At 41.0% G+C, this 14591-nt stretch overlaps 1 protein-coding gene across 1 annotated transcript in view; it reads left to right on the forward strand.

Moving 5' to 3' along the window:
• The first annotated feature begins 303 nt into the window (after positions 1-303).
• METTL24 (methyltransferase like 24) overlaps positions 304-14591 on the forward strand; it is a 109280-nt gene continuing 94992 nt past the window's right edge. Inside the window, exon 1 of the mRNA XM_061207440.1 lies at positions 304-621. Coding sequence (XP_061063423.1) covers positions 304-621 — 318 coding nt within the window. The remainder of the gene's footprint in view (positions 622-14591) is intronic.

Genomic DNA, 14591 nt, shown 5'->3' on the forward strand with positions numbered 1-14591 from the left:
GGGCGCCTCCTCCGGGACCCTCAAGGTGGAGCTGGGCCCGGAGTCTGGCTTAGCCTAGCCGCCTGCGTCGCCTGCGCCGCCGGGACCCCTCCTGGCCGGTCGTCCCTCTCCCCTGCCAGCCAGGCGCTCTCGGCCGGGCTGGATAAGGTTACGCCGAGGCTTCCTTGGCCAGAGGAAGGGAGGCGGGTCCGAGCCAGGACCGCGGGGGAGTTGCCGCAGTTGGCAGCTCGGCCCGAGGGGCCACATCCGGGCTGCGGGTAGGCGCGTGCGGGCGGCGGAGCGCAACCCCGGGCCCGGCCCGCCATGGCGTGGGAGAGGCTACCGGGGAGGGGCTGCAGTGCCCTGCACCGCTGTCTGCTCGGCGCTGCTCTGCTGCTCGGCCTGCGGCTCTGCGCGGAGCTGCGGCGCGCCGGGGCCCAGCCTCCGGCCCGCAGCGGCCTGCCGGGCCCGGCCCCCCGACCGCCCGAGCCGCCCCTGCCGCCCGCGCCGGCCCAACGGCGCGGCGCCAGCCGGAGGCAGGTGACCTACGTGCGCAGCGGGCGCCGAGCGCCGCCGCGGGGCGGCGGGAGCGGGACGCAGGAGCCGGGCTGCTGCTCTCCGCGCGGGCGTCCCCGCCGTAAGGTCAGTTGCAAAAGATGCAGTCTTAGGTCTTAGACCCGGATCCCCCTCCCGGTCCTCGCTACAGAGCCCTCATTCAATATTCAACCAGTATTTGCTGAGCGCCCACTGTGTGCCAGGCCCCTTGCTATGCGGGCATCCAGGAGGGAAGGACCAAGCCCTGCTCTCAAGGAGCTTACATTTTAGGGAGGGAGGGCGTGAGCGATGGACAAGGCAAGGAAAAGAAAGGAGTTGTGGTTTTGTTGATGTTTTGTGCTTCTCCCCGTTTTCTCCTTGAGGCCTGGACAAAGCTGGGTGGGTATCCACTGTGAATTGCTTTTCCATTCTACCTTCATCGCGGTGATGAAGATTCACTTAGCCGAATTTTCCTTGAATTCCACCGCAGACTTTGGCAGGGTGTTGGGAGCGGGGTGAGAAGTCGAGTTCCCAGCACCACTTAATGGGGAGTTAATTGGAACTTGGAGGACTGTAGTAATAACCCGGGTTTTTCTTACAACACCAACAGTGTTGGTCTCCCTCCCTCATTAACTTCTTGGCTCACACATTGAGTAGTTATCTTATTCAATTTTAACCTCTGATTGTTAAGCCTCTGGCTTCCTATCCACCTCTTGGAGCTCCGTAATTTACTTGGTACTTGGGAGTGAAAAGATTAAGAACTGCAGGTATGAGCTTGCCTGGTCTTTATACCCATCAACCCTAACAACGTCCTTTGCCTTGCTTTCCCTCTTTTCTTTTAAACATCCCCCCTGCATCCCTCCAGCTTCCCCACCACCCCACTATTGGGGAGAGAGAAAAACTCTTCCTTGGACTCTGCTGCTTCCTTTAACTTCTACCTTACTTTTCAATATCATGTCCACCAATTTCTTCTACTGTTTTCCTTTCCCTCACTTCCTCTTCAAGCCTTGCCCTCTGTCTTTCCACACCATTGCTGTCCCTGTCTAGGCCATCAGTGTTATCTTCCTGGATAAACACAGATATATATATATATATATATATATATATATATATATATATATATATATATATATATATATATCTGAAACCTCATTTCCTATGTAAAGTCCTAATTTGCTTTTATAGAAGAATGTAGTCACTTCTTTCTTCATGCTCCTAACGCACTTTCCATGATGCCATGTTTTTCTAAAGGCTTTTCAACACTCTTTTGCCAAGTGCTTACCAGGTCCCCAGTGCTGCGTCAGGTGCTGGGGGCACAATATGAGCTCAGAGTCTAGTTGGGGAGGCACACAGCACAGACATCCAGTACTGTGACCAGTGCTATACTTAAGGTCTTGAACTCTGCCTGGGGAGTCAAGAAAGGCTAACCCGGAGGGGACCTTTGACCTAGGATTTGATGTTTCTTAGGAGTTCAGGTTCTTTTGTCCCTCTGGATGTCCTCAAATGTTCCATCCTTGGCACCCTCAATCCCACCTTGCACTTTCCCTTTCACATCTGCTCTCAGCCTCCGTTGTTTCTGTTTCACCTGTTCAAGAATCATTCTTAAATGATTAGTCTTAGTCTCCACTTCAGATGACAGATTCGATAACTGGAGCCTGTCCTACAAATGGAAAGGTTTGAAATGCATAGACTCAGAGGGCTACTGGAGAGCAAGTTCAAATCCACCTCCTTTAGGAGGCTGCTGTAGTGATTCCTGCAGGAGATAGTGGTGGCTTAGATAGGATGGTTGAAGTGGAGGTGTGAGAAGTGGTCCAATATTGGATATATTTTGCAGGAAGATGAGAAAGGAGTAGGTTTTTTTTTTGTTTGTTTAGTTTTGTGTTTTCGGGGGAGTGGATGGAAATCAGGAGTTTTGTTTTAAACATCTTGAGTTTGAGATATCCTTTGGATATCCATGTGGAAATGTCAATTAGGCAGTTGGACATATGAGTCTGGAGGTGGAGGAAATGTCCAGGCTGAAGATAGAGGTGTGGGAGTCCTCAGGGTACAAGTGGTCCTTTTAAAGCCATGAGACTGCAGGAGATCATTTGGGCAGTGAGGGTGGATAACAAAGACAGAGACCTGAGTCTGAGCCCTGGGGCTCAGTTTTATTAAAATTAAATTAAAAAAAAAGAAATATTCATATGGCTGATTCACTTTGCTGTACAGTAGAAAGTAACACAACATTGTAAAACAACTATACTCCTCCCGCCCAAAAAAGGAAATATTTGCATCGAACGTTACATGTTGTAAGCATTCAATAATGGTAGCTTTAATTTTCACTAATCTGTCCCAAGTCTTTAGCCTCAGCCATTTGCTAAATGTCATTTGTTATAACCTATTTACATTCCTTTGGTTTACACTGATTCTTTTACCCTCATCCTATTTTCCTATGATTCATGCCCTTTCCACCCTTGAACATTCAGGTCAAGGATCGTGGCCTGGAAACCTTTACTCATCATTCCTACTTCCTTGCTGACCTTTGCCAGTTTGGGAGACAACAGAAGTGCATTCTGATTTGTGAGTTGCTTTGTACGTGTTTTGACCTAATAATCTATTTCAGATTGAATGTTTTGTCTGCACAGTTGTTTGTGATGGAAAGGATCACATTTCCCAAAGAGACCCTTAGTAAATGCTTACTCCCAAGACACCAATAAGTAAAAAAAATAAGAATCTTATTATTTCAACCTATTACGTATAACTCTAAATGTCTTTGGTTAAAAATATATAAGAAAGAATTGAGTGAAAATAGCAATTAAAAATTACTATTTTTAAAGTATTGTTTTAGTTTTTAGTCTCTTAAAGAAAAAAATTTCCCTGGATTTTCTTTTCCCTAGCTACTTAGTTATTTATTTTCTTATTTTCAAGGTATACATTCTAACGTTCCCAAATTCCTAGATAGTGGAAATCTTGAATTTATTTCATTTTTCCATTATTTCACAGTTGAATTAAAATGTTCCTCAAAACTGGAAAGACCAGTTACCTAATCTGTTCTCCCACTTCTGGGAACAGAGTGCAATGTCCCTTATCTCTCGGGGAACAAGTCTTGTTCCTTTTTAGCCTCCCATCAAGACAAGGTGTAATATAAACTGAATGCACAGTTAAATAATTGATATAATTAAAGTTTGGAAGTTATGTGTTAAACTCCTTGGATCCTATTTCATTTAAATTTTGTTTGTTGAGGATAATGATAAATAATGTTATTTAGGTTCTTGGTTACTTTGCTGTAGGCACCTACCAGATTGGTGAAGGAGAAAAAGTTCCATTCTATTTTGAGGATGGCTTTCTGGGTGGATGAGAACCTGCATGAAATAATTGGGTTGCTGAGTGTTTCTTGTCAACGTGCTTCCTTTGCAGGTGTTAGAGGCACAAAAATTTAGCAATTATATTGCCACTTTAATCATAGCTTATGCTTCTCTCAAAGAAAATAATCTATTATAAAAAAGAGAAGTGAAGTGTAGTCCTCATATAATTCTTTTCCTCTTTTCTCATCCCCTTCTTTCACCAAGCTAAGAAAGAAAGAAATAGCTCTAAATTGTAAATCCTCTTTCACATCAGGGGTTCTAATCTTACAGCATTATGAATTGAGGGCAAATGAGACATGATGGATAAATACTGTCCTATGTGATTAGGACTCCCCTGGAACCCATATAATTTTGTATATTACAGAGGCTTTAAGCCTACAAATATCACTATAATTCTATTTCATTCCTTTCCTTTCCTCTGTTTTCTGTGTTTCTTTATGGTTTTTCTTTCTTAAACAGACGTTTACTATGATTACATGGGTAAAGTTCTTCTGGGGGGCGTTAATAGAGGACTAATGATGGTCTTCATGATTTATGCTTTTTTCTACAATCTTGGGTAGATGCTTCTCTTACACGTTGGCAATCCACCTAAAAGACAGCAGCAAAATATATGGCTCATATGCACAGGAGAAGTACTGTTGACAAAATAATTAATCAGTGGTCTATGTAAGAAAGAAATGGAAAATTTTATTTGAGCCAAATTGAGGATTATAACCCAGGAGACAGTCTCTCAGAGAGCTCTGAGAACTGTTCCAAAGAGGTAAAGGGAGAGGCCAGTATATAAGTGATTTTAGAGAAGGGCTAAGTGCAATCAAGCACACAACTTGGTGGAGGGTTACTATTATTCGTAAGGAACAGATATCTTAGTTAATGGTTTTAGTGCTTTTCTAAATATGGGAAGATGAAAGAAACTGTGTTCATGAATTTTCTCCTGAAAATATCTATCTGAAGGCTTATTCTGCCAGTTTTCTCAGAGCACAGTGCCTCATCCTGATTTTGCCCAGAATTCCTTTCTCAGGGTGTATTGTAGGTCAGTGACTGCAGTGGCTAATGACTTGATTCTTGTAGAACTAGATGGTGGGCAACATACTTTATTTTACAATCCCCTCCCTTTTGCTCTTAATTTTGACCAAGGTTTGGGAGGCATTTCGTGATCAATTTGTCTCACAGCACTAGGAATGCGCATTCCCAGGTCAGTCAAGGATTTCATTGATAGGCTATTCAACATGCTATTACTAGACTAGGCCCTGTTAACAATAGTCAAAAGCCTCTGGACCACCTGTCTTACTAGTCTGTTATAGTCTAGGAAATGCTTGCCTGTTGTTGCTTTTTCTTATATCTAGAGTTACACTATTACAATCTTTGATCTTATAGGACTATATATTTGGTCAGTCGTTTCAAGTTGCCTAATCATCATTAATTTTATTGGAGGCTCCATCACACCTTTGGCAGTACAAGAAGCAATTATCTTGTAAAATAGGCAGAATACAAGTAATATAGCTAGTGACATTAATAAGGTCCTAAGTAAGTATTTAAGCTAAGAATTTCCATTAGTTGAGGCCCAGTATCTCCCCAGGTCATCTGACCCAGTCTGTTCTGTACCAGTTGCTATCTTTTAGGGAAATGATATATTAACATTGTACATAAAGTTCACCGAAGAGTCTGCATGTATAAGGTGAGTGGTGGGTCATCGTGACCTTTTACAGGATTGAGAAAGGAAGTTTAACTTCTAAGGAATTACATGGCTGGCTCCAGAAGAAGAAAAATTGATCTTTATGGTTACGTGGGTATTTCTGCCATTGGGGTGGTCTGGTTAATGCATAATGCAGATGCACAATGCACGCTGGAAGGAAGGGAGGAGGTCCAAACAGGCAGAGAAAAGAATCTTATGTTTAAATTTTTCTCGTATTGCCTTAAAATATGAATTTTGTTTCATCAGTAGTCATACAGGAGCCAAGCTTCCTGAAGAAAGTTTCTTCTCTCTTATCAGATGTATTTTGCTTGACATTTAATATGTGGGGTAGAAAAGTGACTTCTGAGTCACAGGCCTACAGAACCCAGCAATGTGCTGGCTTGGTTTGTTAGTTACAGATCCTTTGGAACAACATGTCAGGGGAAGAAAAGTGCTGTTTCCTCTTCTCCTGAAAAACCATATGGCAAAAGTTAGTCTTTCTTCATCACTTCTTGTTATCCTCTTAGTTTTCTAATTCCATGATTGTCATCAAGGAGAAGGAGGAAAAATGGCATAGTATGCCCCTTTATATATCCAACTGCCTTAAACATTATTATTCTTTACAAAATACTTGAAGGTAGTTTTGAATTGCTTGTAAAATATGGCCCAGCAGTAGTTTCCAGCTACTTAGGTTTCTGCTGTATCCCTACACTTCTGTCCTTCAAGAACAGCATTCATTAATCCTCTCACATTGTCCTCAGGAGGCAAAGCATTTTCTTTTTAAAAAGTCGTTTAGGGTAATTGAATGTGCTCCAGCAATATGTGGGTGTGAAAAAGCAGTTGCTTAGTTTCGCAAAGAAAAGCAGGTTCTGATGAAAACTTTGATGTGCCGTAGGTGGAGAATAGGCTTCTGCACTCCTTCCAAACCCTGCAGTTCCTCAGAGAGCATTCTGTGGGCAAAGAAACTGCTAATGGAGGCCCCACTGTTTTCAACAATTGGTGGTGGAGATTTTAGGTTTTTTTGTGTGCAATTTGTCCAGTTCATTTTCTCCAAGGAACAGAAAGCCTTATTGGTTTTCTCGAATTGGATTTCATTTTTGGTCTGTGAAGAGAATCAGAGCTGTGTAGTTAAACTGGAGACTGTTAAGAGTGGTAGACATTAGATTTTTTTCCATCTGTGTTATGACACCTTTGGAGTTCTTATAAGGAGTTTGGCTCTTTATTCTGTGATTCATAGAAAGTAACAGGTACCTGCTTCATTTACCATGAGACGCTAGCGTTGATAAGCTTCTCTTAAAAGCAGCCCTTGAGTCCTCTTAGATACCTCACATCAATCCCATTAATGACCTGTAGAGTTTTCTGCTAAAACAGGGTGGGAAAATTTGCTGTCCAAGAAGCATTTTTATTCTGCTCAAATGATTGAAACAAAATTGAGTTTTAGCCTTCTAGTCTAGAACCATATGTAATTTAAACTAATAGCAAGGTGGCTTGTTAGTTTATGGCTCAAGGAGGTAAATTGGACCCGTGAAGAATTTTGTTTGAGCCACATGGTGTTTTTAAGTATCTAGACATAAATATCTTCAGATATGGCATAGAGTGTCCAGTGGAGTCCAGTTCAGCACTGTCTCCCTTTATATTACTGTCTGATCTGTGAAGGCATTTGAAGTTTCAGCCTCTGAGCCAGATGTCAAAATTTGCAATTGTCCAGATGAATGGATAAAGAAGATATGGAACATATATTCAATGGAATATTACTCAGCCATAAAAAGAAATGAAAGTGAGTTATTTGCAGTGAGGTGGATGGACCTAGAGACTGTCATACAGAGTGAAGTAAGTCAGAAAGAGAAAAACAAATACTGTGTGCTAACACATATATATGGAATCTAAAAAAAAAAAAGGTTCTGAAGAACCTAGGGGCAGGACAGGAATAAAGACGCAGACGTAGAGAATGGACTTGAGGACATGGGGGAGGGGAAGGGTAAGCTGGGACGAAGTGAGAGAGTGGCATGGACGTATATACACTACCAGATGTAAAATAGATAGCTAGTGGGAAGCAGCCGCATAGCACAGGGAGATCAGCTCGGTGCTTTGTGACCACCTAGAGGGGTGGGATAGGGAGGGTGGGAGGGAGATGCAAGAGGGAGGAGATATGGGGATATATGTATATGTATAGCTGATTCACCTTGTTATAAAGCAGAAACTAACACACCATTGTAAAGCAATTAAATTCCAATAAAGATGTAAAAAAAATTAAATTAAAACTATTATTTTAAAAAAATTTGCAATTGTTTTTCCTAAAAAGTGACAAGCGAGGTTAATGCTGCTAAGCTCAATGGTAGCATGGCACATAAATACTAGATACACAGAAGCTGAAGGTCCTTTTAAGTCATTCCTAGTCAAGAGAGTTGAGTTACCTAAGGCTAGAGTTGGCTATTGGGGAGAGTAAGATTATAGGGGAGTGTACTTAGTTAATACAATATTCTTTTGGTTATAAACAAGAAAGATGGACTCTGGCCTAGCTTAAGCAAAAAAGCAAAAAAATAAAAAGAATTAAATAAATTTATTGAAACTTGGGAATTTACCACTGAATTGGAGGAAGAGTTAAATGATCATGTTGTTGAGGAGAGAAAGAGTAGGTTACTCTAGAATTCCCAGCTTTCCTTGGGCTTCTCCCTCCAGGGCCACCACAATAAGACTCACCTCCCTCAACTCTTGGGCTTGGTCTCTTAGATACGCACTTTGGGTCAGCCAGCGCTAACCACAGGCCACAAACATAGCCCAGCAGCCCCCGTCCCTGTGCAGGGAGCCATTCTTAGAGAAAGAAACTTTCTGAGCACCTAGAAATAGAGAGTAGGTCTTTTTTAAAAAAAATAATGTCAGAGCTTAGCCTCTGTGCCTGTGTGTGTGTGTATTTCTTTATTGGTTAACTGTTTCTCTATTTAAAACTGTTAAAGATAACCTTACTTCCAGGTAGCACTCAGCAATAAGTTGGTACCTTGTGCATACTTGTGATTTTTTATTCAGTTTGGTATATATACACAAGATCTATACTTAGGCAATATATATATATTTTTTTGGCCGTGCCACGTGGCATGTGGGATCTTAGTTCCCCAACCAGGGATCAAACCCGCGCCCCCTGCATTGTAAGCACAGAGTCTTAACCACTGGACAACCAGGTATCAAACCCACGCCCCCTGCATTGTAAGCACAGAGTCTTAACCACTGGACCACCAGGGAAGTCCATTCTTTTCAAGTAAAACGTTACTTGTGAGGACTTTTGTGGAGAAGGTAAATATAATGAATATTCAGCCCGTGATCCCCATTAGGGTTCTCAAACCAAAGTTAGAGTTTTATGTTTTTTGATTTTTTGTCTGTCAGTTCAGAAAGTTACTTTGCAAAAAAGATCTGAAAAATTCTTCAGAGCGTCTGAATATTTATAGCCCTTTTTGCAACTGGTTAGTTTGGGATTCTTTAACATATGATTACTTCTGTATCAGGACTCTCTAGGTTGCAAGTGACAGAACCCAACTGAAACTAGTAAAAACAGGGATTCATTGGAAGGGTGCTAGGGTAGAAATGAAGAAAGAGCTGCAGAAACCAGGACAGCTCTCGGAACTTGATTATGGACTAAAATGAGTATTGAATACGTTAGTTATCCGTATCACCCATTACCAAAGATGTAATGGGTGTTTGTCATTCTTTTTGGCCACACCTTTGAATTCCCTTCCTGTGTTTGAGGAATTCTCCACCTTTCTAAGAAAAAGGTAAAAAATAAATTTCCTTGGCCCTAAAGGTCATTCTTGTGACCTAGGCTTCACCATTCACATATACCTGCATGAGAGTTTGGATCGTACTTCAGAGATTTGAAGAAGCAAGCTTCAGCACAAGGATCACAGAGCTCCAGGTTCTAGCAGAGGCATCAGTGCCTAGGGTGGTAAAATGAGCCGTGGTGTCTGTGCCCAGTGGTGGGGTAGTGCGGTCTACACTGGTGTCCACGGTGGTGTTCCTCCTGCCCTTGAGATTCTGTAAGCTAATAAATCTTTAATTAATTCCTTTTCTACTTAACTAGCCAGAGTGGTTTCTGTTGTTTACAACCAAGAACCTTGGCAGATCAATAAATTAGAGTTGGCAGTTTGGAAGGTTACAGCTGTAGCTTTCCCTCTTCAATTTTGCTTGGTCTATTTAATTCAGATTTTGGAACATGATGATTGGGGTCCAAGTGAACTATGGGCTAAGGGACCTTTCCCTGACAAGATGCTAACATTTAGCACCAGATACGAAATCATACAAATCTGCTGACTTATCACTAGAAACACCAAGCCCTTTTTCACGGCACCATTTGTCTAGGGTATCGGGCAGGAGAGGCCAGTTTATGCTGTGATCACAAACAACCCTCAAATCTCAGGGCTCTTACCAACAAAGGTTTGTTTCTTGCTTCTGCTGCATATCCATTGCTGGTTGGCAGGAGTGGGGTGCTGCTCTATGCTGTCTTCATCCTCTCTCTGGACCCCAGTCTGGAACATTGCCTGTCACCTCGGCAGAGCGGTGAGTGCTCTAGAGAGTCTTGCGTGGCATTGTTAAATGCCCTGGCCAAAAGCCAGATATAACACTCCTGCTCACAATCCAATGACCAGAGCTGTTTGCTGGGCCTTACCCAGTGCAGGAGGCCAGAGGTCTGCCATGTGCTCAGAAGTCAGAGACAGGAACTGTTTGGTGAGCAGCACTTACGGTCACCACACTGTGGTAACACTTCAATCATCCGTATCTAAATGGACATCGTCTAGGTCATGTTTCATGCTTGCCATTTCCAGTGCCTTGCTGAATCTGCACATTTGGCAGTATTGAATAAAGCATACGAGGCTCTTTTCAGGGGACGTAGATCTAAAATGCAGGGGACGTAGATCTAAAATGAAGCAGACATCTGAATTTAGCAGAACAGTGAAATAAAACAAGACGCGATTTACATCTTATAAACAGTGCTGTGGCATGTCCTGGAGTTTGTTAAGTACAGTGATTCTCGTTGACGTGTTTATGTTAGATTCTTTGTGCAGAGCAATGATGGGATGATGGTCTGCAGTTCTGGGGAGAAAAAAGGGCAAGTTATTTGAGTAAATAAAGCCATGAGTATAAATGAACCGAAGGCCTCTGGTGAGATGAATCAAACTCCATGTTTAAATGCATCTTCATGGCGATCGCTTACTCATTTTTAGTTAGAGCAAGCTGAAAGACTTCCAAGCCTGTTTTCAGAATCTGGCCACAAATCAGAGACAGTATTCGTGTTGTATAGTGTTGGCTATTGCGCACAATGACAACAGTATTTTTAGTTTATTTTTCATCTACTTTGAGTGGAGCACAACAAATCAATTAAAAATCCTAATAAGCAAAACACATGCCCATTGAGTGCAGAAGGATTCAGTCACATGTGGAAGGAGGCCTCTTCTTTCAGCAATTTTGGGGGTAGAATATAGAAAAGCCAAGTAACACGTGAGATCTTAGGCGACTTATTTACTTGTATTTGCAAATGTCATGAAAACACTTCATTATGATGCATCCTCACCTCTAAGATGGGCTCGTAATTTTACACTTGAGGTCAGAAGTTTAAATTCTGCTCCCCTGCTTACTGGATGTGGACAAGTGGCATACCCTGTCTGAACTTTAGTTTCCTCCTCTTTAAAAATGTAGTAGTACTTAACTCATGAAGGTTAAAGGAGAGTGAGTAGGTGAAAACACCTGGCCTATGGAAATAGTCCTGTAAATGAAGATTCTCTGTTCAGCCTCGTATTGCTGGCTGTGACACTAGCCCCTGAATCTCAAAAAGGTATAGGCACGTGTGTCTGTGTGGTATAAAGCACAATATTCATTGGAATTTTTAATACTTCTGTTATTATTCTTGAAATTTAAAGCATATATAATATGCTGAGCCATCAGAGGTGCTGGAATTTTTTTAATCTGAAATAAAAGCTAAAGTAAATATTAAATTTTTGTTAACATTTTTATTATAAACTTATTCCTCATGTAACTCATTTATTATAAAATTGTTAAGACTTACTTTTTCATATCAGTTTGTGATTTTTTTCTCTTAAATCCAATTACAAATATCTTTTACAACATTGCTCTTTTAAATAATTTTGGTCCATGTTAGGGTTGACTGTATAAAATGTGTTTCCAAGCTTTCGAAATACAATTTTCACTCAAAAGAGTGTTTACAAATCTCCTATTAACTGCCACTTACTGTAACTCTGCTGCTTCTTTAGTTCAGGAGGGGCCACTGGAGTAATTGTGGGTTAAAGAGCTAATTGCTAAACTGTTTTTCTGGTTCTGTCTTCCACATTTTAGTCTAATAATTAAGTGCATATTATTCTACTTGGTACTTTGTATGCATTTTAAAGACAAACTCAATTTAACCAACACAATAAAGTAAATCTAAGTGCTGACCCTGCATGTGGTATTCTGCAGACTGTAAGGGCTTCAAGATGGTTACAGTTTAAGAATGGGGTGGGGAGTATGAGTGTGTTTCGTGTTTGGTAATTGCAATCATTGTTGCTTTTGTTGTGGTCATCCATTTACAATGCTTGGTGTCAGTTTATTTATCTCTTGTAAAAATAAAGTACAGTGTGTGTGTGTGGGAAAAAAAAAAAAAGAGTGGGGTGGGAGGGGGCCACTATGCTAGTATTCTTTCACTTAATTCTCACAAAAAATCTGCGAGGTAGGAATTGTCCTTATTTTTCAGATGAGGGAGCTGAGGCTAGAGACATTAATAAATGTGAGTAAGACATAGCTAAAAGGGATGGGATGAAGGTTTAAACTCACAATCCATGACTCTTTCAATTTGCCCAATGAAATGGGCAGCTAACAACCAAGTCTCACATAAAATAGATCATTTACCAGCTGAAAATTAAAATCTTCATGTAAACAAAAGACACCACAGAGTTAAAAGGCAAGTCATAGGCTGGGAGAGGATATCTGCAATGCATATCACGAATAAAGGATTAATATTCCAAAGTTTAAAAAAAACCAACAAAACAATAAGAAAAAAAGATAAACAACTGAACAGTAAAACAAACAGGGCATTAACTAGGAGTTAACAGAAGAGGAAACCTGGAAGACTTATATATATATATAACACATATATAACTATCAAATAACAATATAATATAATTATAATATGGAAAGAGAGAGTGTGAGTACAGAGAGATGATAAATCCTACCAATAAGCAGAAGAAGCAAATCAAAACACAATGGGATTATATTTCACCCCCAATCGTATCGGAACAGTGCAAAATGTCTGATAAAACAAAGATTGATAAGAATGTTGAGGAAAAGGAACTCCTTACTAAACTACTTTATCCAAAGTAGCTCCCTATCCCAGTTGCTCTTCTAATACCTTCTCTTATTTTCTCTATGGCATTCCCACTCTCTGATATTTTTTCCTTCTCTAATTCTTGTTTGCAGTCTCATCCCCTATGAAGGTAGGGGGCTCATCTGTTATGCTCACCACTCTATCCCCAGAGACTATGATAGCATCAGCACAAAGCAGGTGCTTAGTAAATAGGGCTAAAAAACGGTTATTTCAGTCCACTGGGGTACTAGACCAATGTGTTTGAGGAACATTTGGATCTTTCAAGAGCTTTTCTAAAGCCCCCTCCAGATCTCTAATTTCTGAGTCAGGGCTTTACACCCCAGACTCTTGGAACAGAGCTCCCAGCCTTGACTTTGCTTCAGACAACAGTGACTATACTACAGAGAGTTGAAGCCACATCCAGCCTGTACCTGTTTTTGTATGGCCCATGAGTAAAGAATGGTTCTTACAGATAAACATTTGCAGTTGACTTGATGTTAGGAAACACTAACTTTGAACCCAAATGAAGCAAAATACTATCCAAAAGTAATATAGTATATCTATGTTACAAAAAATTCTGCACAGTTTTTATTATATGTTGAATTTTATCAATAAAAATATAGAAATTTATCTTCTCTCTTATTATGTAAGAATCTACTTAATATCCTTGATTTTGCCTTTTGGCTCACAATGTCTAAAATATTTACTATCTGACTCTTTACAGAAAATATTTGCCAACCCCTGCTGTGGAAATAGCCTCAGGGCAACCTACATTTGCCCCAGTCCAGTACATGAGACTCTTGTGCTAGATTTGCCATCCGCAACATGAGAAGAATGGTCCTAGGCTTCCAACAGGGATACTGAGAACGTGTTTTGGTCCTCTGTAACCATTCATGGGAATGTCATCATAGTTGTCCAAGGTCTTTGTTTTGAGACCATTGCCATGCAGTGAATGTTAAAATGGTTTAAGTCCTGGTGTTTGCTTACTACTGCCTGTTACCCACCTTTTCTAACACACATATAGATTTGTTGAGATTATATTATGACAGTCAGATGACCATATTTTTTCCAGCTTCTGGGTTCACTCTTTGTTTAATACTTAAAATGGTTTGAGCCATGTGCTGTGAGAGGTCCAGTACCTTTCCTCCCCTCAATGTTCTGATAATATCTGGGGCTTACATTTTCTGATCACTCTCCTAGCTCGGTGTTTTACCTCTGGCCACTGCTGTCTCCTCTCTGTTCTGCTCTGCCCACTTCTTTTATCCCCCAGAATGATGCAGGCATTACTGAAGGTCTCAGGGTAATAGAGATGTCAATGAAGTTCCAAACAAATTCAACTTAAAATTGATTAAAGATTTCTTGCCCATTGGGAATTTCTTACTGGCTTTCTTTTCTTCCTAGGCTCCTATACCCTTGATCCTGCCTTCTCTTATCTACACATCAATCCCTTTCTTCCATTTTTCAAGCCTTCAGACCATCACTTCCCATCCTATTCTCTTGAACTTACAGCAAACAAATCCCAAATGCATGTCATTTTCTTACTCAGGCAATTTAGTTTTCTCCTCTCCTTCCAGGCCTGGCATAGAGATGAATTATACCACTCTGGCAGGAAAGCAGAATTGGTTGCAATCAGTGTTTGTTTTCAAAAATCATGTTTCCTACATCCTCTCTACTATTAGACAGTCTATATAATGTGCTCAGCACAGTGCCTTGGATGTATGTA

Source organism: Eubalaena glacialis, chromosome 12 (genome assembly GCF_028564815.1).
Source record: "Eubalaena glacialis isolate mEubGla1 chromosome 12, mEubGla1.1.hap2.+ XY, whole genome shotgun sequence".
Taxonomy (NCBI): Eukaryota; Metazoa; Chordata; class Mammalia; order Artiodactyla; family Balaenidae; genus Eubalaena; species Eubalaena glacialis.